Genomic DNA, 27,930 nt, shown 5'->3' with positions numbered 1-27,930 from the left:
AACACACGTTCCTGTTCACAGTCCTCAGTGCTGTTTATGGCTTTATCAGCAGCAACAAAACCAAGCTGCAGCTTCACCCCACGATACATTCACAAAGATAAAACCTTCCCACTCAGACACAAAGCCTCGTACATTTCACCATGAAATGAGTTTCACTCCAAAACAGGGAGGGCAGTGATGATCTTTGCACAGCAGCACCAGAGAAGAAGATTAAAAGCTGCTGCACACATGAAGGGTTCTGGCTCTGGAGCTTCTCCCCTCCTCACTCAACTACCTGCTGGATGCTGTTTTGATGCAAATCTACGTTTCAAACTTAACCGAAAGCTAATTTTAATCAGGAGGCTGAGAGCTCAGCGGCGGACAACTAAACAACGCCACGCTGGGTTCAACATTTTCTGCTTCTATATTTCTGAGTCACTCGAGAGACACAAAAATAAATAAATAGCGTGAGCTGGCAGTACGGGTAACACATTTATTCAGTTCTCTTTGGGATTGTCTTCAGTCCGATTGGCACTTAGGTTAGCCGCCTCCTGCTCTGAACTTCCAGTCGAGGCCAAAGCCGAGTCGACATCTTTGCTGACTTTCTGAGTCTCCTCCTCCCCGTTAGCTTCCAAACCCGTCCCATAGAGCGCCTTCCCCCCGTTCAGGAGGTGCTCCTCCACCTGGCCCTCCTCCACCTCCTCCAGCTTACGCAGGATTATGGGCAGCTTTGCATCTGTGTCGTTATTTTCCAACAAAGCGATATCGCTTTCCTCAAAGCGTGGCAACAGAGCGCCTTCCTCCAGCTTCTTCTGGAAGTGCAGACGTTTGGCCCGACCGCTGGCCGACGCCTTCTCCAGGATCTGCTTCTCTGCCAGGCGCAGCTGGATGGCCAAGCGAGAGTGAAGGCACAGATCCGGCTTCTCCAGCAGGGAACGGTCCTCCTGGAAGAGGAAAGACGGCAGAAATGAGAGAACAAACTGAGACGATCAACCAAAAACCTCCCAAAGCGCTCCTCTGACCTCTGAGGTGGTCTTGTAGGTCTTCAGCAGCAGAGCAGCTCTGGTCTCCAGGAAGGTCCACAGCTTGATCTCGTTGTCCCAGCTGACGGGGAACTCGCTGTTGCCCAAAGTGAAGATCTTGTTGATGGTTCGATCCCCGAGCAGGTAGTCCTTCAGCTCCTCTGAAACCGAGACAGCTGTCAGAATCTGTCGGGCTGCGTCAGTTAACACGGTGATGACATCATCAGCACCAGCAGATAAGACGTAAACCTGCAGATTTCACATTAACGAAGCCTAAAAAGCTTCAGAACTCCATCTGAAACAGTCCAGATGCCCCCCCCACTGTCGCCAGGCTGCTTTCACACAGACTGACATGTTTACTGCAACTAAACCATCAGCTTTACACCTCGTCAGCTGTGTTCTGTGCAGGAAAAGGTCCAAACACCCACAGCACAAAGGATTTTCAGGGGTTCTTCCCAGCTGCTTTAATTAATATCGATGCTCCAGAAGCAGCTGATCGATCGTGTGAGGAGACATTCGAGTGAAGTCCTCCTCGAATACAAAGACAGAAAGCCTGAACGTTTCATTTGGATATTTCTGATGAACAAACACAGACTCCTGACTGTAACCTCAGCTTTAAACAGCAGAGCAGCGAATAAATGATGAGAATTCATCAAACTGGAGTCATGATCTCCACTTCTTGCAGTTAAACATGTTAAGATCCGTCCTCCTCCGGTGCCACGCAAAGGAAAAGCAAACCCAGCGCTCCCTGCTGACCACCTGCCTGCTTGAGCCAATCACAGCCGCTCTACCAGCTTCCTGGATGCAGTTTGGACGAGTCGCGACATGAGGACGGATCTGCAGACAGAACCCAAAGAGCTGGTTCCGCCCTCTGGTGTGTGGAAACATTCAGGGCGCTAACCAGGAGCAGATCATCTCCAGAGTTACCGAAGCATCTGAGAACAAACTGCAGGAAGGCCGTGAGAAACCGTCCGATGGTTGTTAACATCAACCAGTTTCCTTCAGCTTTGAATCGTTTAAACAGGAAGGTTATTCTGCCTTTTCTTCTCAGAGACGCTCTGAATTTATCTGAATGAGGATTAGCAGTTTGATTTTGAATCAAACTCCTTTCAAAGAGCTGATAAAGAGCCACTGGTGACCTTCCACGCCAGGCTTTACATCATATCATGTCAGGAAGTTAAGGAGCATCTGTGTGCTTCTTCTCTCCTGCCGGCTTTCATCTCGGACTTGAACATGAAAGAGGAGAAGTGCTGCGCCCTGAGCACACTTCTCCATCATGTCACATCTGTTAAGAAATGTTGACACACTTACACACATGCATATGAGAGCTGATATCCTCTCACACATATCCAAAGGCATCAGGGCGCCTTTTAAAAATTAACAGGCAGCTAAAATGTGAATAATGGAGCAGACGGGGTCCTGAAAGTGAGTCCTGTGGCAGAGGAGGGTGTGGCCTTGTGTGACTGGGGATTCATCACACTGTTGCCTTTCTGCATACATGCCGATGAATATTGCAAACCCCACAGCGGATTGCTCCTTCCACACATCTGGTGGCCTGCCTTGATCAATTAACCAACTGAGGAACGGACAGGCCTTGCTCTTCCCCTGTGCCTCCTCCTCTTCCTCCAGCTCTCGCAGAGGAAGCAGTCGCTTGACGGCGCTCTCAGAGGAGCATCGAGCATGCGGCACGCATAGTTTTACCGTGCTTCCAGCAGTTCAGCCGGTGCTGTCCCGGTAGCTCCCAAAGTGTCGCTGTGTGTTGGCTTTCTTACCCTCGGTCATGCAGAAGACTCTTAAGAAGGCCAGGAGCTGGGCTGAGATGGGGGGTTCGTTACAGTGGAGAGCAAATATACAGGAGCTGAAAGTAAACACACGACATGTCAGGAACAAACCTGAGATCAACACTTTAAATGTAAAGATTTCAGCTGTTTTTACTTCAGTGACACATGTCGGCTCAGCTCCTAACTCATGACTCAGCAAATATCTCCTCATGTTGTTCTTTAGCCACAAAAATCTAGTGTTTGAAAAGAGCTCTGTGCTAAAACTACCACTAACTATAACTACCACTAACTATAACCAACTACGACAGGCAGTATAACTACCACTAACTATAACTACCACTAACTATAACTAACTATAACCAACTATGACATGTAGTATAACTATAACTAACTAAGATAGGTAGTATAACTAGTACAACTATAACCATGACTAACTACGACAGGTAGTATAACTATAACTAACTATAACTACAACTAACTATAACCAACTACGACAGGCAGTATAACTACCACTAACTATAACTAACTATAACCAACTACGACATGTAGTATAACTACCACTAACTATAACTAACTATAACCAACTACGACAGGCAGTATAACTACCACTAACTATAACTAACTATAACCAACTACGACATGTAGTATAACTATAACTAACTATAACCAACTACGACATGTAGTATAACTATAACTAACTACCACTAACTATAACCAACTACGACAGGCAGTATAACTACCACTAACTATAACTAACTATAACCAACTACGACACGTAGTATAACTATAACTAACTACCACTAACTATAACCAACTAAGATAGGTAGTATAACTAGTACAACTATAACCATGACTAACTACGACATGTAGTATAACTAGCATAACTATAACTACGGCAGGTAGCATAACTATAACTAACTATAACGAAATAAGACAGGTAGTATAACATAACTAACTACAACAGGTAGTATAAGTATAACTAACTATGACTAACTACGACAGGTAGTATAACTACCACTAACTAGAACTAAATATGACTAATTACGACAAGTAGTATAACTATAACTAACTACAACATGTAGTATAACTATAACAAAATATCACTAATTATGACAGGTGGTATAACTAGTATAACTATAACTAACTACGACTTTAAAAGGACTTTCTTTATCACATTTAATACGCTGAAAACATTCTGAACTGTGAGCTTCACTGAAATTTGATTAATTTAATTATAAAACTGTGATTGGAGCAATAAAAGCATCGAAGACTGATCAAAGATCATCTGTCTAAACCTGCAGCTGTGGCATCATTAAAGATTCAGTCTAAGGATTAGTTATTTAGTTATTTAACATCCAGAAACATCTGCAGCATTTAACACAGATAAATGCTGCAGATTTAACAAAAACACCAAAATATTTTCCATGGACACAATTTTCTCCTTTTTAATCCATCATCAAACAAAGCGGCAGATTCACTTAAACTGAGGTCAGTCCAGGGTTTCCATGACTACAGGAAGCCTGAATTAAGCAGCCGATAAAAACTGAACCAACTCTCAGGTCTGGAACTATTTAAGGCCAAATACACGCCGGAAATACGATTTAACGTTAACCTGCAACCTCCAACGCTCCCTCTGAGCTGCGAGGGCCAACCAAACACGAGGTGCATCAGGCAGTTTGTGAGGAAAGCCACCGGCTCTGTGGGCCCTGCCTTATCTTCCCATGAAGCGGCCCTCGGTCCAGCAGCAGGAAGGTTCCCGCTGATAGCAGCCGCTCCACGTGTCAACCACACAGAATCTGCTGCTCTCTCCTTTGAAAATGATCTACGAGTGGATCTGTCGGTTTAAAAGAGCGCCGCGGCAACAACGGGGATTGTTTCACTTAATTTCCACTGTTGAGATTTAGACCGTCATCAATAAGAGATTAAAGGCGTCTGATTAAAAATGCTGCATAAAATTAAGAGGCTAATGATAAAATGATTAAGCTTCTTGGTGATGAAAGTGTTGGGGAGGATGGCAAACTGATACTTGGTGGGGAGGAAGAGAGATTTGCTGCAACATTTATGTTATGTGCTTCAATTATGCCAAAGTGAGGTCTAATTGGTTGAAACGTCAGCTTTATGAAGCTGGTGGAGAGCCCGAAGCCGTCTTTGGCCCACATTAAGAGCTTCAGAGATGTTTGGAACAGGTAACTTACGCTGGAATACCGGCTCGAGCCAGCACCTCAGCCTTCATGGCGTACAGCCGCTCGCTCTTACTGACGCCCAGTTTGATCTTCACTCTGTCGTGAGCGTTGTCCTGGAAGAAGAAGCCGTTGTGGATGACAAACTCAGCATTGGATCTCGTGCCGTAGAAGATGTAGATCTGAGGAAAGAGAAAATCGGAATGAGGCAGAAACAGAGTTTGTTCTGTTCTAGGCTTCAATAATGTTGAGGTCCAGGTTCTGGGGAGGATTCATCCCTCCATAAGACCTGTTGCCACTGATTTTCAGTCCACTTCTTGTGTCATTTGGCACAGCTCAGCCTTTTCTCCCTGTTTCCCTTCCTTAAGAACGGCTTCTTGACAGCCACCCTTCCATGGAGCCCATTTCTGATGAGGCTTGGGCCAACAGTAGATGGATCAGCTGAAGGTCCAGATGCATCTCATGCATGTCAATATGTTATATTTGGCATTTTTGTCTCATTTGCCCCTTTAACTAAATATTTTTAACTTTTATACATTTGACAGAATTCATTATCAGGTGGAATTTTGACCAAAAATGAACATTTACATTTTTTAACAATCTTTATAAAACAGTTTGGTCCCTTTCTGCAAATTAATGGTTTTTTTCTTTTTATTGCTCCATATCTTATTTTCTAAATTAACATTTTATTCTGCAGCAGGTCTCCGGTCCAGTTTCAGATGGATAAAATCCTCACAGAGAACAGATATCAGACAGATGCATGATGCAGGATCCCTCCAGCGCTTCATCCTGGTTTTACTTCCCACAGTTCGTGCTGAGAGGCAGCGTCTCCTCACCTGTTCGTCCTCTTTGTAGTCCTGCAGCGCCACACACTCGCAGCGGTCGTCCTCCAGGTTGTAGCCAGTTGTGATCTGTGGGCAGAACATAAATTAGCTTTAAAAAAGTCACCTGAACCCCAAATTATTCCACATTTCATGCTGTGTACACAATTCTGCTGGCAAAAGGAAAAAGATTCTTGGCTTTGGAGACACACTGCTGATTAGGGCTGTAGCGATACACTAATCTCACGATTTTATACGATTTAATATGCATCTTTTTCTGAAATATTTCACTGGGACAGAGTGATTTGACATGAATCGTCACTGATTGGACTGATGGTCCGACCTTTGACCCGGAAGGACAACAGAAACAAACAAACATGTCACAAACGTGTCTTCAGACTCATGTTTATGTTGTGAATATTACATCATCAACCTGCTCGTTTTACCATAAAATACCATAAAAATACCAGAAACACAAATCCAAATTCTCTGATCACAAACCATCTTCTTTTTGAGAAGGAGCTCAAACAATAAATTACAACAATCCTATGTTCTATAAACAGAAAAGCCATAAAAACCACTGAGATGCACTTTATAGAACATTTTTATGAACTAATTTATCACTGTTTTGTGTGATGTGACCCCCCCCCCCCCTCCCCTCTGTGTTTTCACTAATTGTAACGTCTGACTTTTCAATAAAAACCATTTAATATTACGGGAAAGACGAGTTCATGCAGTCAAAACACTTTTGTTTGATCATAGTATTATGAGAAGAGAAAAGTTGGGGAGGAGACCCCCCCCCATCACAGAATTCTTATTCTTGCAGCTTTTCTCATAGTATAACTCTATAATTTTTCCAACACCTGTTAAAAAAAATTATATTAATAACAAATAAAATAAATAAAAAACAAAATAAAAAATCGATACTTTATCTGGAAACAAAATATCGATATAATCACTCAGCCCTACTGCTGATCATCCGTCTGGAAGTAGCCCCACAGCCCCCCCCCCCCCCATAACCAGCAGGCCTTTTCCATTTGTCGTCTGATGTCAGTCCTCCTGTTTCCTCCTTTCTGCTGATGCAGTTAATGCACCAGCCCTAAAACTTAGTATCTAACTCCACGTGTTCAAAAAGTGAAGAGCTGTGAATATTTTACAGCAATGGAAGCAGCAGGACTGATGTTTTCTCTCAGGGTCGTCCGACTCGGGGGAAGTTTCCCTTCATCCTAGAATCATTAACGACTCATTTCTTCATACTGAGGTTAAATCATCTTAGTGATTGTGTGCACGTGTGTCTGGGTGTGAGATGGAGGCCTTACCAGTCCATTTGTGTGGTTGCACATGTCCCACAGAGGGATGAGGGGCCAGAGTGACCCGGCTGCCGTCCTCAGTGGGGATCTGATTCTGGCGGGTCATCACCGAGGACACGGCCCACCTGTCACACACAATCATCCAAGCCCAGCTTGTTACTGCACTGCATCGGGACTCAGAGGCTCCAACACAGGTTCACGTGCACGGCTCTCCCTGTCAGCTCTCTAAAATCTGACATTTAGTTCTACTTTTAGCATCCAGCTGCAGGAAAATATCTAAAACTGTCCCCATTTAATTTGCTTCTGGACGAGCAGAACGGGTTTTAAACACAGGACTGAACCTGATAAAGTTCAGGCTGGATTGTTTTCACACAAATCAAACATGTAGAGGAAGACGTGCACAAAGTCCCACCCGCTCACTGACCTGTAGTCATCAAATGTGAAGCTGTCCTTCAGGGGCAGCTTGCTGGCAGCGGGATGCGTCTGAGGATGGAGGGAGGAAGGTGGACGAGGAAAACCAGGGGAGAAGGAGAAAAACACAAATCAGTGTGAAGAATTTCATTATGCAGGTATGCTGGAGGGGGGCTGCCTGACAGGGACGCCTAACAAGAAGGGCTGGGAGTAGGGGGCCACCACAGCGGTGTGTGTGGTCTGTTAGTGCAGCCTGACACTCGACCCCCCACATACATCACTGTCAACTTAATTTGTTGTGGCCAGCAGCCGTCATAAATCTGCCTCATCAATTTGGGCTGGAATCAGTGTGTGTGTTCCTGGGAGTGTGTGTGCATGTGTGTGCATGTGCTGCCGCTTCCTTCATTTAAAGGACCGACCGCAGGCATTAAAAAGTGTCCTGAGCCGAGGCAGCAGAGGGGGGGGGGGGGGGGGGGGGGGGTGGGGGGGGGGGGGGTAAAAATACCATCACAACATGTCTGCAGTCAGGAGCCAAAACTGATCAGATTATGAACAATAAAAACACAATTAATCATTATTTCTACCCCTTAATGTTGGACATCTTCACTTTGTTCCTCCACAAAAACCCCGTCATGTGAAAAAGAAAGTGCACCCGCTCCTCAGCAGGTGTTAAAAGTCAGTGAATCCAACCTCAGATGAATATATAACACTGTGTCTTTATTTATGGAACAAAACACAGACGCAGGGTGTGAGAAACTAAGTGAACCCCTGATCCAGCAGCTTCAGCAGCAGTGAGTGTAAAACTAAGTGAACCCCTGATCCAGCAGCTTCAGCAGCAGTGAGTGAAAAACTAAGTGAACCCCTGATCCAGCAGCTTCAGCAGCAGTGAGTAAAACTAAGTGAACCCCTGATCCAGCAGCTTCAGCAGCAGTGAGTGTAAAACTAAGTGAACCCCTGATACAGCAGCTTCAGCAGCAGTGAGTGTAAAACTAAGTGAACCCCTGATCCAGCAGCTTCAGCAGCAGTGAGTAAAACTAAGTGAACCCCTGATCCAGCAGCTTCAGCAGCAGTGAGTGTGAAACTAAGTGAACCCCTGATCCAGCAGCTTCAGCAGCAGTGAGTGTAAAACTAAGTGAACCCTTGATCCAGCAGCTTCAGCAGCAGTGAGTGTAAAACTAAGTGAACCCCTGATCCAGCAGCTTCAGCAGCAGTGAGTGTAAAACTAAGTGAACCCCTGATCCAGCAGCTTGTAGCAGCAGTGAGTGTGAAACTAAGTGAACCCTGATCCAGCAGCTTGTAGCAGCAGTGAGTGTGAAACTAAGTGAACCCCTGATCCAGCAGCTTCAGCAGCAGTGAGTGTGAAACTAAGTGAACCCCTGATCCAGCAGCTTCAGCAGCAGTGAGTGTGAAACTAAGTGAACCCCTGATCCAGCAGCTTCAGCAGCAGTGATGGTTTCCTGTGGGACGTTATCAGTCTCTCTCCTGGTTCTGGAGGAATCTCGGCCCTCTTCTCTCCAGCGCTGCTTCAGCTCATTGAGGTTTGCAGCTTTGGTTTCTGCACAGCTCTCTTAAGGTCCCACCACAGCATTTCAGTCAGGCTGAGGTCTGGACTCTGACTGGACCATTGCAACACCTCGATTCTTTTCTTTTTCACACATTCTGCTGTAGATCTGCTGCTGTGTTTGGGATCTTTGTCCTGTTGATGAGCCAGTTTCAGCCCAGCTTTAGCTGTGGGACAGATGGCCTCACATCTGACTCTAGAATACTTTGGTATCCAGAGGAGTTCATGGTGGACTCAATGACTGCAAGGTGCCCAGGTCCTGTGGCTGCAGAACCAGCCCAGATCATCAGCCCTCCACCACCGTGCTTGACAGCTGGTATGAGGTGTTTGTGCTGATATGCTGTGTTTGGTTTCCTCCAAACGTGCTGCTGTGCATTAGGACCAAACATCTCCACTTTGCTCTGGTCTGTCCAAAGGACATTGTTCCAGAAGTCTTGAGCTTTGTTCAGATGCAGCTTTGCAAACCTAAGCTGTGCTGCCATGATTTTCCTCAGATGATTCCTCCTCTCTTATGTATGTAAAACCTTTGTAAGAGGAGGGATCTCTCTGAAGAAACTCACCAGAACACAGACCTTTGTGCAGATTTTATCACATGAAGAACCACTGATTCACCATTTTTATGATGATCAGAATCTGTCACAACCCCAAACTCCTCAATGTGAGCTCAGTCTTTTATTAAATGAGGCTGCAGGCCTCCCAAACATCCTCACGGTTCTGCTCTCAGCTTGATGTGGTTTACAGAGGTGTGTGTGTCTGCCCAATACTCTCATCTGTGATACATCTCCTCCCACCTCCCTCCTCCCCGTTTAGTCCTCAGCTCCTCGCTCCTCTCCTCCTCCTCCTCAGATGACCGGGCTGGAAAATTAGCTTGTCACATTGGCTTTGAATTGAATTGACCTGAATGTACCTCCTTTCACGTCCCCGCCCCCCCCGCCTTGTCCTGTCTCTCCATCCAGCCGATGTTTTGGATGTGCAAATGACCGCCAGCACCGGCTGACACATTATAACGGGCCCCAACCTCCCCAAACACCACGAGGTTTGGGCAGAGTCGTATGCACTGCATCATTTGAGCTGCGGGAGTCCGGAAAGCTCAAATTAATCATCTGTTTGACGTATAAAAACAGATTAAAAAAAGCCTTTCCACCACTGGACCCAGGAAGTCAACAAAGCCACCCTTCCTCCTCCTTTTCATTGCATCGGTCACAGTTCCAGAGTCTGTGGTGGCGGAGGCTCGGAGGACAGATTCAGGAAACCTCCCACTGAATCCTGTAGAGCCACATGGGCCACAGGGACCCTTCGCATCACCCGGGTCCAATAAGCGAGCTCTTCTGCTCGTTTTAACGGAGTATTTGGAGGAGTTTGTGTTCAGAGGAAGGTAACTTCCCCTTTTGGTTGGAGCCAATGTCAAAAACACACTTAAGTGAAGAGAGAAATCAACGATGCCATGAAAATAAAAAGGTAATAAATGGTCAAACGAGCCACCTGAGACGCAATTCCACAGAACTTTTCCATCAGAAACAGACCGGATTTCTATGCAAACAGTAGTTTTTCATCTCATTAAAACAAAACAATTAGCTGCCGACAGAAAAGTGAATTCTCTGAGAAACTCTTCTTTTGTTGTGTCTTTGATATCAGACGAAGAGGCGGACTTCAGAGAAGAGATGTGATCAAAGCTGAGCTTCAGATTAATAATGGGGCATTAGCATATTTTCAGATTAGCATCCCGCTATCTGTTGTCAGAGCCTGTTAACCAATATTTCATCATATATTCACTGCCTCTATCTTATTACGTTTGTTGGTATAATAAAGTGGACAGAAAAAGTCTTGTGATCGCTTGTAAAGTTAAACTAAATCTGTTTCCAGATTGCATTGGGGGGACCGCTGGTGTCAAAATGGAGATTGCGTTGTGTTAAAATGGTTTAATTTAAATTACGCCTCAAAGAGGTTTAGATGCTGATTTAAGTCAAAAGCAGGAAGACGATCAGGGGATGAGTTCATCTGTGGTTCAGCCTCTGCCTCCTGTCCTCGGAGGCCCGATGTCGCCACCTGCTGGTCACCGTGGAGGACTTCAGGGACAAGACTGGCTTCTTCCAGGCTGCATTTACGTCACCGGTCCTGGGAGAGATGGGCCAGAGAGGCCTGGGAATAAGGCTATTTCCAGGAGGTTCCTGTCTGAGGCTCAGGAATCAGAGCAGGTCGTCTACAAATCCAAGGCCGCTGCTCCACGTGTTGAAGCGGACCAACCTGTGACATGTTTGAATGTGCCTGTGAAGCACCGTGAATCAGCTGCAACAACTTCCTGTCGTTCACCTTTAAAGCCACACAAAACACCCCGATGAGCACGTGAATGTGTGTCTGCGTACCTGCACCAGCTTGTAGAAGTACGCGTACTGCCGCGCCGTGTTTTTGTACTGGCTCAGGACGTCCTGCACGGCCTGTGTGCCCAGCAGCAGCTGCACGTCTTCCTGCTGGTAGTACAGCGGCGTGTCGTACTCCTGAGGAAGACTCCGGATGTACGGCAGCCAGAAGGAAGCGGGATCGGCCCGCTCACACAGCAGGTGGAGGGCCAGTGTCACGTTGCCCATGGCCTGCAGGATCCGGTCCTGGCTGTACAGAGGACCTGAGACACAGAGGGATCCGTCATATGGTGAGATGTGACTTAAAGGATTTCCACTTCAGCATGACACTGTAAGAGCTTTCTGTGCAGCTGCCACAGCATAACCTCTGAATTTATGAAGCAGAAGTTCATATTAAATAGACTAATGTGACAACAAGCACAGCTTTTGTCTCCTGCCTCGTCTGCAGCACACATCTCCGTTCATAAAACAGTGTAACGGCTAGCGTGAGCAGCGGCTAGAGTGAGCAGCAGCTAGCGTGAGCAGCAGCTAGAGTAAGCAGCAGCTAGAGTAAGCAGCAGCTAGAGTAAGCAGCAGCTAGCGTGAGCAGCAGCTAGCTTGAGCAGCAGCTAGAGTAAGCAGCAGCTAGCATGAGCAGCAGCTAGAGTAAGCAGCAGCTAGCATGAGCAGCAGCTAGAGTAAGCAGCAGCTAGCGTGAGCAGCGGCTAGAGTGAGTAGCAGCTAGCGTGAGCAGCAGCTAGAGTAAGCAGCAGCTAGCATGAGCAGCAGCTAGAGTAAGCAGCAGCTAGCATGAGCAGCAGCTAGAGTAAGCAGCAGCTAGAGTAAGCAGCAGCTAGCATGAGCAGCAGCTAGCGTGAGCAGCAGCTAGCATGAGCAGCAGCTAGAGTAAGCAGCAGCTAGCATGAGCAGCAGCTAGAGTAAGCAGCAGCTAGCGTGAGCAGCAGCTAGAGTAAGCAGCAGCTAGAGTAAGCAGCAGCTAGCGTGAGCAGCAGCTAGAGTAAGCAGCAGCTAGAGTAAGCAGCAGCTAGCATGAGCAGCAGCTAGAGTAAGCAGCAGCTAGCATGAGCAGCAGCTAGAGTAAGCAGCAGCTAGAGTAAGCAGCAGCTAGCATGAGCAGCAGCTAGAGTAAGCAGCAGCTAGCATGAGCAGCAGCTAGAGTAAGCAGCAGCTAGCGTGAGCAGCAGCTAGCGTGAGCAGCAGCTAGCATGAGCAGCAGCTAGAGTAAGCAGCAGCTAGCGTAGGCAGCAGCTAGCTAAGACCAAAACAGACAACATTAACACAGGCATTTGAGAAAGGCACTGCTGTGACAAGTCAAGCAAGCGATAGAAAGAGGTAACAGAAGCAGTTAGCTTTTATTTTGCAAAGTATCGGTACCGTTCAAGACGGTAGAAAAGGTTCGAACGCCTGCTTCAAGTTATTGAGCCGCGGTACGAGCTGCCAGCCAAAAATTACTTCTGCAACTCTGTCTGTTTTTCACTTTTTAATTTAAGATTGAGATAAAATCGAAATTTAAATCGCGATTTAATTAAAAAAAATCCCCTAGCGGCAAACACACAGAAAGCTGCTAAATACAGCCGACCCGTGTGAGCTGCTCTCTGCACTGAACTAATGACGCCTCAAAGCCGGGTCGGGTAATAAAAACCGAGCCCAGAGCTTCACATCCAGCCTGGGATGGCGGCTGCAGTAAAGACCAGTCTGCGGGGTCCAGGCGACTGCCGGGGTTCACATACTACTTCCAAACTTTTTAGACCGTAAACATGTCTGCTGACGATTCATTTCACCTCTTCAGCTAAAGCAAAACCATTTTAATCCATCCCCCAAACAGCGATGGGCTTCTCATTCTCACCCAGGACAGAGTTCTGCGATGATTCCACCGTCATCAGCATCTTCCTGGGAATCCAGAGGAACAGCTCCTCCGCCTGCACACACACACACACACACACACACACACACACACACACACACACACACACACACACACACACACACACACACACACACACACACACACACACACACACACAGAGTGACCTCAGCAGTGACCTCAGAAGCACACAAGCTGTCAGAAATCACAGAGCGAGCTCCACCTTGACGTCTCTGGTGGCCCGCAGGCCGTAGCCCTCCGTCCCAAAGTCGGCGACGGTGAAGCCGTCACAGGACGCCCCGTTCTCCTGAGCCCAGGACATCAGCTCTGCAAAGTGCTCCTCCCTGTCACCCTCAAACAGAGTGGACATCCCTGAACACACAGAAAAGAACTCTGAGTGAGTTCCACTTCCCTCGCTCAGCTCCGTGGGATCCAGGAAAAGACTGTGGTGGAAAAGCTGAGGCGTCGGCTCACCTTTCTGCTTCTTCCTGATCTTCTCCACCAAGCCTCTGATCTGGGTGTACTCCTCCCACTCTTTACCAGCAGAGGGCGCAGCACTGCTGCATTCTGGGAAAACACATCAGTATTACTCTGTTTCACAGCTGATGCTCAACACATTAAAAACCTTAGTTTTAGAAAACAGAACCTGAAGCAGCAACTCAGTGTTGGAACTCAGCTGTTGCTGCTTCAGATTCTGAATTTGGTTGTTTTTAAATAAAATGAAGCTGATCAGTGGAATAACGGTTCATTGCATTCTGCTTCCCAGTTTTCTGGAAGTTAGTTTTGTACATTAAAACTTAATGTTCTTTCTTCTGGACAGAAGGTCCGACAGCTCAGGGTCTGTCGGGTTCTGTAGGGTTCTGTAAGGTTCTGTTATGCAGAGCTGAAGAGGAGCAGCTCCACTGAAACCCTTTCTGTGAACACAGGATCATGGTGTGAGTGGAAGGTGACGTACTCTGCAGCAGCTCAGAGATCAGGTTCATCATCTCCTTCGGGGACACCACAGTACTGGCCCCAGAGCCCGACTTCTGAGTCTTTACTCGACTCTTCTTTCCCATGATGCTGGAAGGACGACTGGGCTGCAGGAACACAGAATCACATTTAAACCTATCAGAGGAACACGGCTGGAGTCATTTCCACACATGCAGAGAAATGATAAAGTCTTTGTTTTTTCATCTACTCCTAATGTCAGCTTTACAATCTGTTCGGTATCGATGCTACCGACAAAAAACAACTGAGGAAGAAGAACGACGGCGGCATCGCTTTTCTGGACATGCAGACAGGAAAAAAGATGGTGGGACACCAGAAGTTATAAAACAGGGTTTTACAAAAAATTAGCAGAAATGTTTTCATGTTATTCTGTTCCTGTGGGTTTTAATAACCTGCAAAGTGGAACCACTTTCAACCAGTTCAGTGCTGTGGACACTTCACACCTGGGACATCCCACACCTGGAACATCCCACACCTGGGACACTTCACACCTGGGACACCACACCTGGGACACTTCACACCTGGAAGATCCCACACCTGGGACAACACACCTGGGACACCACACACCTGGAAGATCCCACATCTGGAACACCACACACCTGGGACACTCCACACCTGGAACATCCCACACCTGGGACACTTCACACCTGGGACACCACACCTGGAACATCCCACACCTGGAACACTTCACACCTGGAACATCCCACACCTGGGACACTCCACATCTGGGACACCACACCTGGAAGATCCCACACCTGGGACACTTCACACCTGGGACACCACACCTGGAACATCCCACACCTGGAACACTTCACACCTGGGACACTCCACACCTGGAACATCCCACACCTGGGACACTTCACATCTGGGACACCACACCTGGAAGATCCCACACCTGGGACACTTCACACCTGGGACACCACACCTGGAACATCCCACACCTGGAACATCCCACACCTGGAACACTTCACACCTGGAACATCCCACACCTGGAACATCCCACACCTGGAACACTTCACACCTGGGACACTCCACACCTGGAACATCCCACACCTGGGACACTCCACATCTGGGACACCACACCTGGAAGATCCCACACCTGGGACACTTCACACCTGGGACACCACACCTGGAACATCCCACACCTGGAACATCCCACACCTGGAACACTTCACACCTGGAACATCCCACACCTGGAACATCCCACACCTGGAACACTTCACACCTGGGACACTCCACACCTGGAACATCCCACACCTGGGACACTCCACATCTGGGACACCACACCTGGAAGATCCCACACCTGGGACACCACACCTGGAACATCCCACACCTGGAACACTTCACACCTGGGACACTCCACACCTGGAACATCCCACACCTGGGACACTTCACACCTGGGACACCACACCTGGAACATCCCACACCTGGAACATCCCACACCTGGAACACTTCACACCTGGAACATCCCACACCTGGAACATCCCACACCTGGAACACTTCACACCTGGGACACTCCACACCTGGAACATCCCACACCTGGAACATCCCACACCTGGAAGATCCCACACCTGGAAGATCCCACATCTGGAACACCACACCTGGGACACCACACACCTGGGACACCTCACACCTGGGACACTCCACACCTGGGACACCACACCTGGAACACCACACCTGGAACACCACACCTGGAAGATCCCACACCTGGGACACTCCACACCTGGGACACCACACCTGGAACACCACACCTGGAAGATCCCACATCTGGGACACTTCACACCTGATACACCACACCTGGAAAATCCCACACCTGGGACACCACACACCTGGGACACTTCACACCTGGAACATCCCACACCTGGAACATCCCACACCTGGGACATCCCACACCTGGGACACTCCACACCTGGGACACCACACCTGGAACACCACACCTGGAAGATCCCACATCTGGGACACTTCACACCTGGGACACTTCACACCTGGGACACTTCACACCTGGAACATCCCACACCTGGAACATCCCACACCTGGAAGATCCCACATCTGGAACACCACACCTGGGACACCACACACCTGGGACACCTCACACCTGGGACACTCCACACCTGGGACACCACACCTGGAACACCACACCTGGAACACCACACCTGGAAGATCCCACACCTGGGACACTCCACACCTGGGACACCACACCTGGAACACCACACCTGGAAGATCCCACATCTGGGACACTTCACACCTGATACACCACACCTGGAAAATCCCACACCTGGGACACCACACACCTGGGACACTTCACACCTGGAACATCCCACACCTGGAACATCCCACACCTGGGACACTCCACACCTGGGACACCACACCTGGAACACCACACCTGGAAGATCCCACATCTGGGACACTTCACACCTGGGACACTTCACATCTGGGACACTTCACACCTGGGACACTTCACATCTGGGACACCACACACCTGGGACACTTCACATCTGGGACACCACACACCTGGGACACCACACCTGGGACACCACACCTGGGACACTTCACATCTGGGACACTTCACACCTGGGACACTTCACATCTGGGACACTTCACACCTGGGACACTTCACATCTGGGACACCACACACCTGGGACACCACACCTGGGACACCACACCTGGGACACCACACACCTGGGACACTCCACACCTGGGACACCACACACCTGGAACATCCCACACCTGGAACATCCCACACCTGGGACACCACACCTGGGACACTCCACACCTGGAACATCCCACACCTGGGACACTACACACCTGGGACACTACACACCTGGGACAGGTACCCAGTCTGGCCTGCCAGCTCAGTTTGCTTATCTGAGGACGATCCACAGCTTCATGGAATAACAGCTGTTCCTGCATCTCAGTACAAAACCGATAAGATTTCACTCTGCAGAGAAGTTGCAGTTTGAGTCCAATCAGCTTCACACAAGCAGCAAGGCGCCTCTGAACTGACCAAATGTCAAAAACCAGTTTACAGCCACCTATTTCATACAGGCAAGGTTTTAGTTTCTAAAAGGTCCTGACAGCAGGCCGTGGCGGTGGGTGGGGGTCCACCACCACAAGCCATTCGTCCTGAAGTGGGAGAGCTTATAAAGCTCCTCACCACGGTTCTGTGTCTGACTGTTATCTCTGAGCTCTGCAGCCTCAACAACAGATGTTCAAATATTCAGAAACCAAAACACAAACGTCCACCATCTCACGTCTTCCCACCTCCTCCACCTTTCCCACAGCTGTTCAGAGGTTGTTAGAGGCACAAACAGAACATTTTACAGTAGCTGAGCTGTAAAAGGTGAAGAGCAACCGCAGTGCATGAACTTATCAGAAATCTCATTATTAGTTTACAGAAGAATGAATTAATCACATGATGCTTCATTCAGAGCGAGGAAACACCAAGTCTGAGCTTTAACTGGCTCCTAATGACACCTTTTGCATCCAACTGCTGAGGTGCACACTGTTAATTATCCACACTATATTCTGGGTCCCATGACAGAGCATCAGTCTGCAGTCCAGCTACTCATTTAAGCATTGTGCAGATCTGGACCACCTCTAACAGCAACACTTCTGCAAGTCTGTCCTTAAAAAACAAGCATCCGTGTTCTTCTTCTGCTCCTCCTGAGCAGAATCAGGCTCAAACACACAAACCATGAACTGCTTTTATCAGATTAAAACAACTCTCATGAATAATCCAAAGTCAGCGGATGAAATGACACAAATACGACAGGTTTTCTGAATATTTCTGTCTGTTTGGATGGACTCCAGCTACTGAGAGATTTACTCCTTGACTTGGAAAACTTCTTGTCACATTATCATAAACAGCAGATGACATCAGTCTGTTTTAAGTACTGAGTTTCTTATAATGGGGGCTTTTTTTGTTCCAAACGGAGTGAAATTACCTGGCACTTTTCCATTAAACGGGACAATACAGCTCCATTTGTTGACTGCTTTTCCATTACAGGCAGCAACATGTAAATGATGCTGATTTCTTTAAGAAATGGCACCGTCTCAGCTGTGAACGCTACAGCCTGCTGGGACACACATCGACACACTTATTTGAAGCGCCAGCACATCGTTTACAACATAAATAATGGATATCACATCTGTGCACGTTCACCACATCCTGTGTGCGTGACTAATAAATACTGGAACGTGTTTCTAAACTGTGAGTTTTGATCTGCAGATGGGTTTTCCTCAGCTGCTGAACTCTGTAGCGTTTTGATCGCTCCCAAAGGATAGAAAACACTTCTGAACTAAAAACTGAAACGACGTCGTCCTTTCAGTGATCCTCCAATAATTTAATCCAATTGTACCGAATAAGATTCATTATTAGCCTCTTTGTTGTATCTGATTATGATATAAATGATATTTCCCCAGATAAATATGATAAAAACCTCTTGAACAAAGTATCTAAAAGTGTTTTTTTGTTTTTTTTTAGAGCCACTGCCGTCTCTTCCAAAGACCTCCCAAATTCCTCCACCCACTTCTTCACTTAACTTCATCTCATTTGCCAGTTGGGTTAAGGAAAAGTGCCTCAGTAATGACTACAGGAGGCAGCTTTTAGACCAAAACTGAGCCGACCTGATGAAATCTGACTGGACAGAACCCACTGAGGTCTAATATCTGATACCACTCATAAGAATCCAACTACTGGCACCAAAAATGCAATGTCAGAATAATTTATTGGAGAAGTTGACACTTTTTCAATGGCAGCCACAGATGTTTTTGAGGAGCACCTAGTGGTCATAAGTAGTACTGCACTCGAACTGGGGGGCTGTCCATATTCAGAAATAAGTGATTAAAAGGTAGCACACAAATGCAGACCATTTGACTTGTCTTTTTTATCCTTATCGTCTTGTTTCCACTACTTTGAGCCTAAATCGGACTCGTAGATATTTATCAACTGTTTAATCCACGAGGGGGGCTGCAGGGGCCTGACTGTTGCTCCCTGGGCCCCAACATCACTGCGCAACTGCTCACAGGCAGAAACTGTTCCAGGGAAATCTCTCAGAGGAAGAAACAGCCTTAAATAGACACGGAATTGCCCTTTTTTCAAATTCTGCACACAAGTTTGGTGACTTCAACACTCGCAGAGCACTTTATTCGAAATAGTTGTGCAATCTTGTGCAAACTATTACAACAGATCTGCTGTTATCTCTCACAAAGCTGCGGTCGGAGTGGTTTCTTGCTTCATTTGACTAAAAGTGATCAAATAATGTGACGCCATGTGTTCATTGAGCACTGCTGAGGTTTTCATGGCTGTCAGATGGATTCATGTCGTGTCCACAGCCATCGGCGATATTATATCTACATTTTTAATGATCTGAGGCAGATCGTGATCTGTCCAAGCTTAAATGGAGCAAACTCAACAAAACTGAGGCCAAAGGAGCGGCAGCTACCGAAGAAGTTTTAACCACTTCTCTGCTACCAAGCTAGCACCGATGTTAGCAGCGTGCTTGTTGCTACTTTCAGCTCCTTTTTGGCAACATGTAGCTAAATGCCGCCTCATGCTGACCCCGAGTTTATTATAGCCACGGCCAGCAGCTAAGTCATAAAGGTCTCACGCCCATCCGAGGAGAGGCGTACATGCAACTGGGCAGGGAAAGGCACAGAGCTCATTCATCTGCTCAACATTAGCAAGCTAGCGGTTAGCTATAAGCTGTCAAGTTGTGGTTAGCCCGAGTTTTACATCCTGCTTGCTAACTAGCTTCAACAAGCTCCGGGGCACAACCATGCGGAGCAACAGTCGACAACAGCCCAGAACTTTGCCAAACCAACCCGTTAGCATTTCCTCCACTTCAGTCATACCTTTAGGACAGACAGCAGCAGTTCCTCTCCTGCGCTGAAACCAATCTTGACTGAGAGGAGCGAGTGATTGGGGTCGGTGTGACGTACGCCCACAACAAAATCAACGACCGTGCTCCTGGTGTTCTGATTGGTTGTTGGACAGCTAGCGCGAGGAGCTGCACTCGCAGCTAGAATGCTGCATTCTCGGACACCCGGAAACTCAACGTTTTTCGACTAAAATAAATAAATAAAATACTATAACATTAAAATAAAAGAACTTCAGAATGTAACGGACTTAAATGTCAGCAAAAGAAAGCTTAACATTTTCTACCCTAGCTACCACATGCAGCGCTTCAGCAAACACAATAAAATTATGCAATATCACTGAATGATCAAACAGAATATTCAAAATTATGACATCAAGCACACACTTGCTTATTCTATTACTTAAGATACCAAGCTACATACGTTCTGACAAACAGCAAAGCAAAGCTAAGGGTGAAAATGACGTTTTTCCAAGTGAATTGCCTAATTTCCAAGTTACCACGAATGCAACAAGATATGTACATGAATGTAGCCCCTCCCACCGTGCATTTCAATTGGTCGCTTACTTTTAGACAGCTTAATCGACCATAAATGGTCATCTTTGAGCTGCAGTCATTGGTTGAATGACAGATCAAACCAGGAAGATGATTCCAGTGAGAATTTTAAATACTTTACTCAACAACTCCTGTAACTAACAGCAGATATCATTTGATTAACATTAACAAAATGTTAATTTATGATATAACTTCAAATAAAGGAGACTTTCAAATGATTCAAAACTTTTCGATGGACTGATTTGAACACTTCCAATTACAGGTTCCCACATTTCTTGGTAATTACTAGTTAAACCACAACTTACCACAAAACTGATCACAAGATTTTCCTGGAAATGACCCTTTTTTTAATTAAACAATTCTTTTATTCTATTTTCCACAAGCACGTAAAAACACTTTGTAATTTCATCTATACGCTTTGAATTAAATTCTCCCTCGGTGTTAATTCTATGTAAACTCCCAATATGTTTTTTTCTTGAACTTAAACACAATTTTAAGTGAGTCAACTGGCTTTTCTCAAGCTGTGCACAGACCTACTCGCTTTTTTAATCATACTCATGATCTTGTGCTAACGAATGGCATTAAGAGTGAAAAGGTAACAGCATTTCTTCATAACCTTCTTATCATTATTACTTTAGAACACTTAAAAGACTTTTAAGATGTTAACCCAGCATATATAACAGAGAGCAGCTAACTAAATCTTACTCTTCCACATCTTGATGATCTTCTTGACGGAGCTAAAGCTATGCAGACAACATGTTGCCCCTCTGAAAATGAAGGATATCAGTCAGAAGAGGCTCCTTGGTCTAGTTCACAGCTGTGTGTTTTAAAAAAAAAAACTTTAAAAACAGATTAATGATATTAATAACAATGATTAATAATAAGAGGTTCTTGTGCTGCCCGTTACAGAGCCAGAGCTGCTTATTATCTATCATTAATAGAGCAGGACCACAGAACTATTCTCAGTACTGCAGCCAGGCTCAGAAAGGTCCCGGTTATCTGTTGCAGTTCCCTTACACATGTTCTGAGGCTGAGGTCAACAGAGAGGTCAAGCAAACCTTAAAGACTGCCAAGCTGAAATAAGAAAACAAGGAGCCTGGCAGGGCCTCCAGAACATGGCAGCAGTGACCTCTGGCTCTACCAGCCGTGAGTCCATCCAGCTGGCAGGCAGCAGCTTCACCTTCAACTCCTGAATGACCTCAACTCTGTCTTTGAAAAGGATCTGAAAAGGACAGAACCCAGCGAGAATCAATCATCTCCACACTCAGACCCGATGACTCCGTCCTCTCCATCAACACATCAGAGGTGGTGAGAGCCCTCAAAAGGACTAATAAAACCCAGATAACATCTGCAGGTGGACCCTACGGCACGGTGCTGAGCCGGGAGGTCCCAGCATCTGTTCCAGGGCTCTTTGACCAGCAGCACAGTCCCTGTGATGTAGAAGCACTAAGGTGGGCGCCACTAAGGTCCTGAGTGACCTTCGACCTGTGGCTCTCACCTCTCTGGCCATGAAGGCCTTGGAGAGGATCATCAAGGATCCCATTACCAAGGTAACTGATTTTATGATGGACCCGTTGCAGTTTGCTTACCGGGCTGTCAGAGGTGTTGATGATGCAGAAATATTCATCTCAGATACCATCCATAAGCATCTGGAAACCTCAGCTCCACAGCCAGACTTCTCATCGGCATTTAACACCATGCAGCCTCACATATTGGCTGAGAAGCTAATCACACGCTTCCATCTCAACCAACTCACTCTGTGGATTATAGACCTATCAGAGACTTCCTCACCAACCTCACAGAGGATGCACCTCCTCCGACAGCCTCCTCACCTCCACAGTCCTCCTGTCTCTGCTCTCCAGCCACACACAGCATCACAGCTCAGCTTTGAAGCTCTTGTCTTAACAAAAATAAGACCAAGGAGATGACTTTAACCTTTTCTCCCAAACAGAGGCAGATGGCAGAGGCCAGCACCACCATCATCCAGAAGGAGACAGTGGAGGAATATAAATATCTGGGAACACTGAGGTCTTCCTCCTAAAAAAGACGGCACCTACTCAGGAAGCTGAAGTCATTTGGGATCAGAAAGGACTTTCTCACCACATTCTGCGATGCCTTCATTGAAAATGACCTTTTCTTTCACCTGCTGGTTCCATCATCCTGCAAAACAGGAAGCGCTGAATGAGATCTGCTCATAGATCATGGGGGGGGGCCTGTTCGGACTCTCACTTCCTCATATGATCAGCAGACTGTAGGATTCTTATAGTTGCACTTATAGTTAACTTTCATCTGTTTGGCTGCCTCTCTTTTTATGCTTTTTATGCTTTATTCCTTTTAAATTGCCCCTCAGGGATAAATAAAGTTTACCTGATGTGTTGCTGAGTTATTTTAACCATCTCTTAGTTTTGTTGGTGCTGTTTCTTAGCTTTCCTTTGATTTAGAAAATAAAAGTTAGACAAAGGTCCGCTTTGTGGAGGAGTGAAACAAAACGTTTAATAATAAAGATTGTCCAATATCCCCTGTCTTTGGAAGGAAATGAAGATTTCAGTCGCTAGAGGGCAGCATTATCCTGTAAACATCATGAGCATATTCCAATAAGTGTCCTGATATCCATCGAAGAGACAGAAATATCAGCTCATGTGAGCCGACACTGACCCCAGAGGGTGAAAAAACCTTTTATAAAATCATTAAATGTGCATAAAATCATAAAATAGATAAAATAAGATAGTATTTGTCATGTATTTGACATTTTTACAGTTATTGTTTTTATTTTTAAACATTTGGAACACAAACAGCAATGCAAAATATTAATTTTTCATAATGATAACCTGAATTTAAAGCGAACCGTTCCAGATGTTATTCGCTGGGCTCTAACTTTTATCGGCTTTTTGCTTGTGTCTGGATAATTACTTTAGCTTCTTATGGTAAAACTGAATTTATATCATGTGTAAAACTGAGGATTCTTGCGTAACACTGAAAAATGTTGTAATTCACATGACATCCACTCATGTTGCTCATCAGTGGGTTTTTGGCCAATCAGGAGGCTGGAGGTTGCAGCAGAACATTTCAAAAGATAACCTGTGAAGGACACACTGACCAGACATTAAATCAAATAAATCAGATTGAAGGAGATTAAATAACAAGAACCGTCTTGCTGATTTCCTGTCTGCTTTGTAGATCACCGTTGTCTCTATTTATTTGGATGTTTGCTGTCCGTCTGTACTTCCAGACAGGTCAATACCGCTGTCACTCTCTGCCAAGGTGCATATGATAGTTTTTGTCAACTTTATTAGAACAGAGTTTCCCTTCTTCTGGAACAAGAGGCCTTAAAAACTAAGTGAAAAGTGTGCCTAGCCTCTGGCAGATTTGCTGCTAATGTTGGCCCAAAACAAGCTTCTTCTAATAAGTTTACATCAGTGAATACGACCTTTACGCTGACACTCTAAAGTCCAACGTGAGGCTTTATCCTTTGTCTAACGGTGCATTCATTGTCTTTTCCTGCTTGGGCTACAACTGGATCCAATTACCACAAACTGTTGTGAAACCCTCAGTGTAACCCTGATGTTAAGCTGATTAAACCTTTTTCTTTTTCGTTCAGAATAACATAATATAAACATATTATCTCTGCATCCTGCTCAGACTCAACTCTAATGTTTCAGATTTATTTTGGCAAACAATAGCTGCAGGTTGATGAGTGACTCAAACCCAAACCTCGTTTGATTTACTGGATACGGAACAAAGAAATCTCTCATAAAAAAGAGGAATAAAGACACTTCGAAGCTGTTTTTGTGCTGAAAATGTTGGACTTTTGGACTCCACCTAAATGTGAGTGACTGAGAAAGTTGGAGGTGATTAAAATGTTCCTCACTTGGCAGCAAAAGTCTTGTTTCACTAAAACTCATTATTTCGTGGCCTAAACAGTGAAACCCTGAGCTGGCTTTGTTAGATTTAAATGTCCTTTGCAGCCTGAAAGAGTTCTGAAATGGAAAAAATGAGTCCTAACATCTAAAGCGGTGCTAATGTGGCAGCATGCAGGGGCTTTAAATGTTAGCAGTAATTCAGTAACGGCCTGATAGAATGACTCATGAAATGTTAAATAAACGGCAGGCTCACATTTTAACAGATTATACAGACGTCAGTTTTGATATAGATTGTTTTTATGACCGATAATGACTTTCCCCAGAAATTACAGTCCTTCAAATACTAGAATTTTCTGGATGTAAGACGGCAAAATAAGTAGGAATCGCTGAAAATGTCCAAGTGTTGCTTTAGAGGGAAAGCTAGGTTTTAACCACTGATTATAAGCTGATTAAGTCTTTTTCTTTTTTGTTCAGAATAACATAATATAAACATATTATCTCTGCATCCTGCTCAGACTCAACTCTAATGTTTCAGATTTCTTTTGGCAAACAATAGCTGCAGGTTGATGAGTGACTCAAACCCAAACCTCGTTTGATTTACTGGATACGGAACAAAGAAATATCTCATAAAAAAGAGGAATAAAGACACTTCGAAGCTATTTTTGTGCTGAAAATGTTGGACTTTTGGACTCCACCTAAATGTGAGTGACTGAGAAAGTTGGAGGTGATTAAAATGTTCCTCACTCGCAGAAAAAGTCTTGTTTCACTAAAACTCATTATTTCGTGGCCTAAACAGTGAAACCCTGAGCTGGCTTTGTTAGATTTAAATGTCCTCTGCAGCCTGAAAGAGTTCTGAAATGGAAAAAATGAGTCCTAACATCTAAAGCGGTGCTAATGTGGCAGCATGCAGGGGCTTTAAATGTTAGCAGTTAAGTAATTCAGTAACGGCCTGATAGAATGACTCATGAAATGTTAAATAAATGGCAGGCTCACATTTTAACAGATTATACAGACGTCAGTTTTTATATAGATTGTTTTTATGACCGATAATGACTTTCCTCAGAAATTACAGTCCTTCAAATACTAGAATTTTCTGGATGTAAGACGGCAAAATAAGTAGAAATCGCTGAAAATGTCCAAGTGTTGCTTTAGAGGGAAAGCTAGGTTTTAACCACTGATTATAAGGCGTTAAAATATGGATGGATGATTTGGTAAATCCTATTTGTCAGATACAATGCGAGACTGCGAGCTCAGATGGATGAGTTTGACCACAAATCACAGCAGTAATTAAAGAAAAGAGGAAAAGCTTTAATAAACTAAACTAAAGCTCTGCAGGACAAGAGAGAACGAACAGAAAGTAGAAGAATTAAAAAAGCACAACCAAGACAGACTGAAGAAACTGGGTAAAACTACCACAGACAATCCAACAGTAAGCGAAGGAAACCCGGCAGAGTATAAACTGAAGGACTGACATCAGGTGACAGCTGAGCAGCTGGAGAAGGGAGGTGTGTTGGTGTAGGAGAAGAGACTCAGATACAGGCTTCAAAAACTCAAAGGTTTATTCCAAAAGGCAAAAACAGAGGAGCTAAAATACTTAAACATGAAAAGGCAAAACAAAGCAAGACTATGGCAAAGGAATCATTAAATAAACAGGACTATGGAGCTAAGGCTAGTAGTGATGGGGGTGGGGGGGATTTGTGATGAGGTGCAGCTGTGGAACAGAAAACAGGTCACCTGAGTGAAGCTAAGGGGAAAAACATGACCTGGAAACCTGAAAACATGCTAAAGAACCTGAAAACAGACAAGCTGTAACACAGGAAGTAGTAAAACTAACGGAAGTGAACAAGTGATCAGGATCTATAACAGGAAACAACAAAAGAAAACCAAGAGAGCAAAAGTCAGAGTAACTCTTAGAGCCCAGAGGTCATGACATCATCACCAACTGAAGGAATGACTTTTACTCAGCAGCTCCAGATATTTAAGCCACAGCTCCTTGATGCTGCTCCAGTGGGGCTAACATGTTAGCTTGGGCCTGGTGATGATGACTTTATCTCTGGGCTGTGTTCAGAGGACTTGTTGCCCACACTAAGCCTTTTATTAAACCAGAAGCTTTTGCAGAAACCTGTTTCAAATGCCTGTTCATCCCAGTATGGACGCCTGGATGACTTCAGCTTACTTCCTTACTACCTGCCTGCCTCCCACATCTCTGCATGCATCCCTCTGTTCTCAGCAGGACTTCAAAATGTTTCCAAATGAGCCTTATTTGTTCATTCAATCTAAACCTGTAAGCTGTGATGTCACTGGAGTGATGTCACTGGAGTGATGTCACTGGAGTCATTTTAAAAAGGGTGGAAACGACAGCTTTGCATTTGTAATGCTAATTCAGCAGTTAAGTGATTCAATAATAATTCAGGATATTCCATTTTTGTGGTCTCAGATGTGCTGCAGATGTTATTTTAGGCGAATAAGAACTTTAAAAAACAGCGAAGGTGTAATTATATAGTCACATGATTATATAGCCTGCATTGATTGCTGCTTGTTTGTGGCTGAGCTGTTGGGGAAGTACGAGGAGATGACTGTTACTCGCCTCCTGTTCTGCTTTGTTCATATAAATCTCTTTACATTATAAATGATTAACCACTGTACAGCCCACACTATATGTAGTTATATATGTAGATATGTTATATATGTGTAGTTACGTTATGTTGGTGCTTGAAGGCTTGAAAATAAAGCAGATCTTGAAACCATCGAGTGAGTTTTAGATCCAACCCACAGAACGAAAAGGACTCTCAGCAACTGGATTGAATTGAGTAACACTTTATTAAAACTTTATTAAAACTTTATTAAAACTTTATTAAAACTTTATTAAAACTTTGTTAAAACCCAGTGGAAATATAATATATATATATATAAATACTATTTTCACTATTAATCACCTTTTAGATTTAGTTTCCAGTTTCCACAGCGGTACTTTGTCAGCAAAGCTCTGCTGGAAACTTGAGCCACAATCAGATTTATAAAAGGGAACAAATGCTGCGGGATGGAGGGATGGTTGGATGGATTGATTGATTCATTGATTGATTCATTGATTGATTGATTAATGGATGGATGGAGGGATGGATGGATGATTGATTAATGGATGGATGAATGGGTGGATGGATGATTGATTGATTCATTGATTGATTCATTGATTGATTCATTGATTGATTGATTGATGGATGGATGGGTGGATGGATGGATGATTGATTAATGGATGGCTGGATCAATGGATGGATGGATGGATGGATGGATGGATGGATGATAGATTAATGGATGGATGGATTAATTAATGGATGATGGATTGATTGATTGATTGATTGATTG

General features: G+C 45.2%; 1 protein-coding gene across 1 annotated transcript; it reads right to left on the bottom strand.

Moving 5' to 3' along the window:
• Positions 1 to 241: 241 nt before the first annotated feature.
• Positions 242 to 20,236, bottom strand: setd3 (SET domain containing 3, actin histidine methyltransferase). The gene is given in 14 exon segments (XM_072365182.1): positions 242 to 923; positions 1,002 to 1,162; positions 2,774 to 2,859; positions 4,978 to 5,144; positions 5,799 to 5,873; positions 7,103 to 7,144; positions 7,146 to 7,218; positions 7,518 to 7,576; positions 11,429 to 11,685; positions 13,269 to 13,341; positions 13,510 to 13,658; positions 13,761 to 13,853; positions 14,242 to 14,365; positions 20,130 to 20,236. Coding segments are annotated over 13 exon segments (1,785 nt in total). The 5' UTR covers positions 14,345 to 14,365; positions 20,130 to 20,236; the 3' UTR covers positions 242 to 476.
• Positions 20,237 to 27,930: the final 7,694 nt, after the last annotated feature.

The sequence above is a fragment of the Leuresthes tenuis genome, unplaced genomic scaffold (genome assembly GCF_036924035.1).
Source record: "Leuresthes tenuis unplaced genomic scaffold, fLeuTen1.0.hap1 SCAF_15, whole genome shotgun sequence".
NCBI classification, from domain to species: domain Eukaryota; kingdom Metazoa; phylum Chordata; class Actinopteri; order Atheriniformes; family Atherinopsidae; genus Leuresthes; species Leuresthes tenuis.
This window is presented reverse-complemented; position numbering and strand designations above follow the sequence as displayed.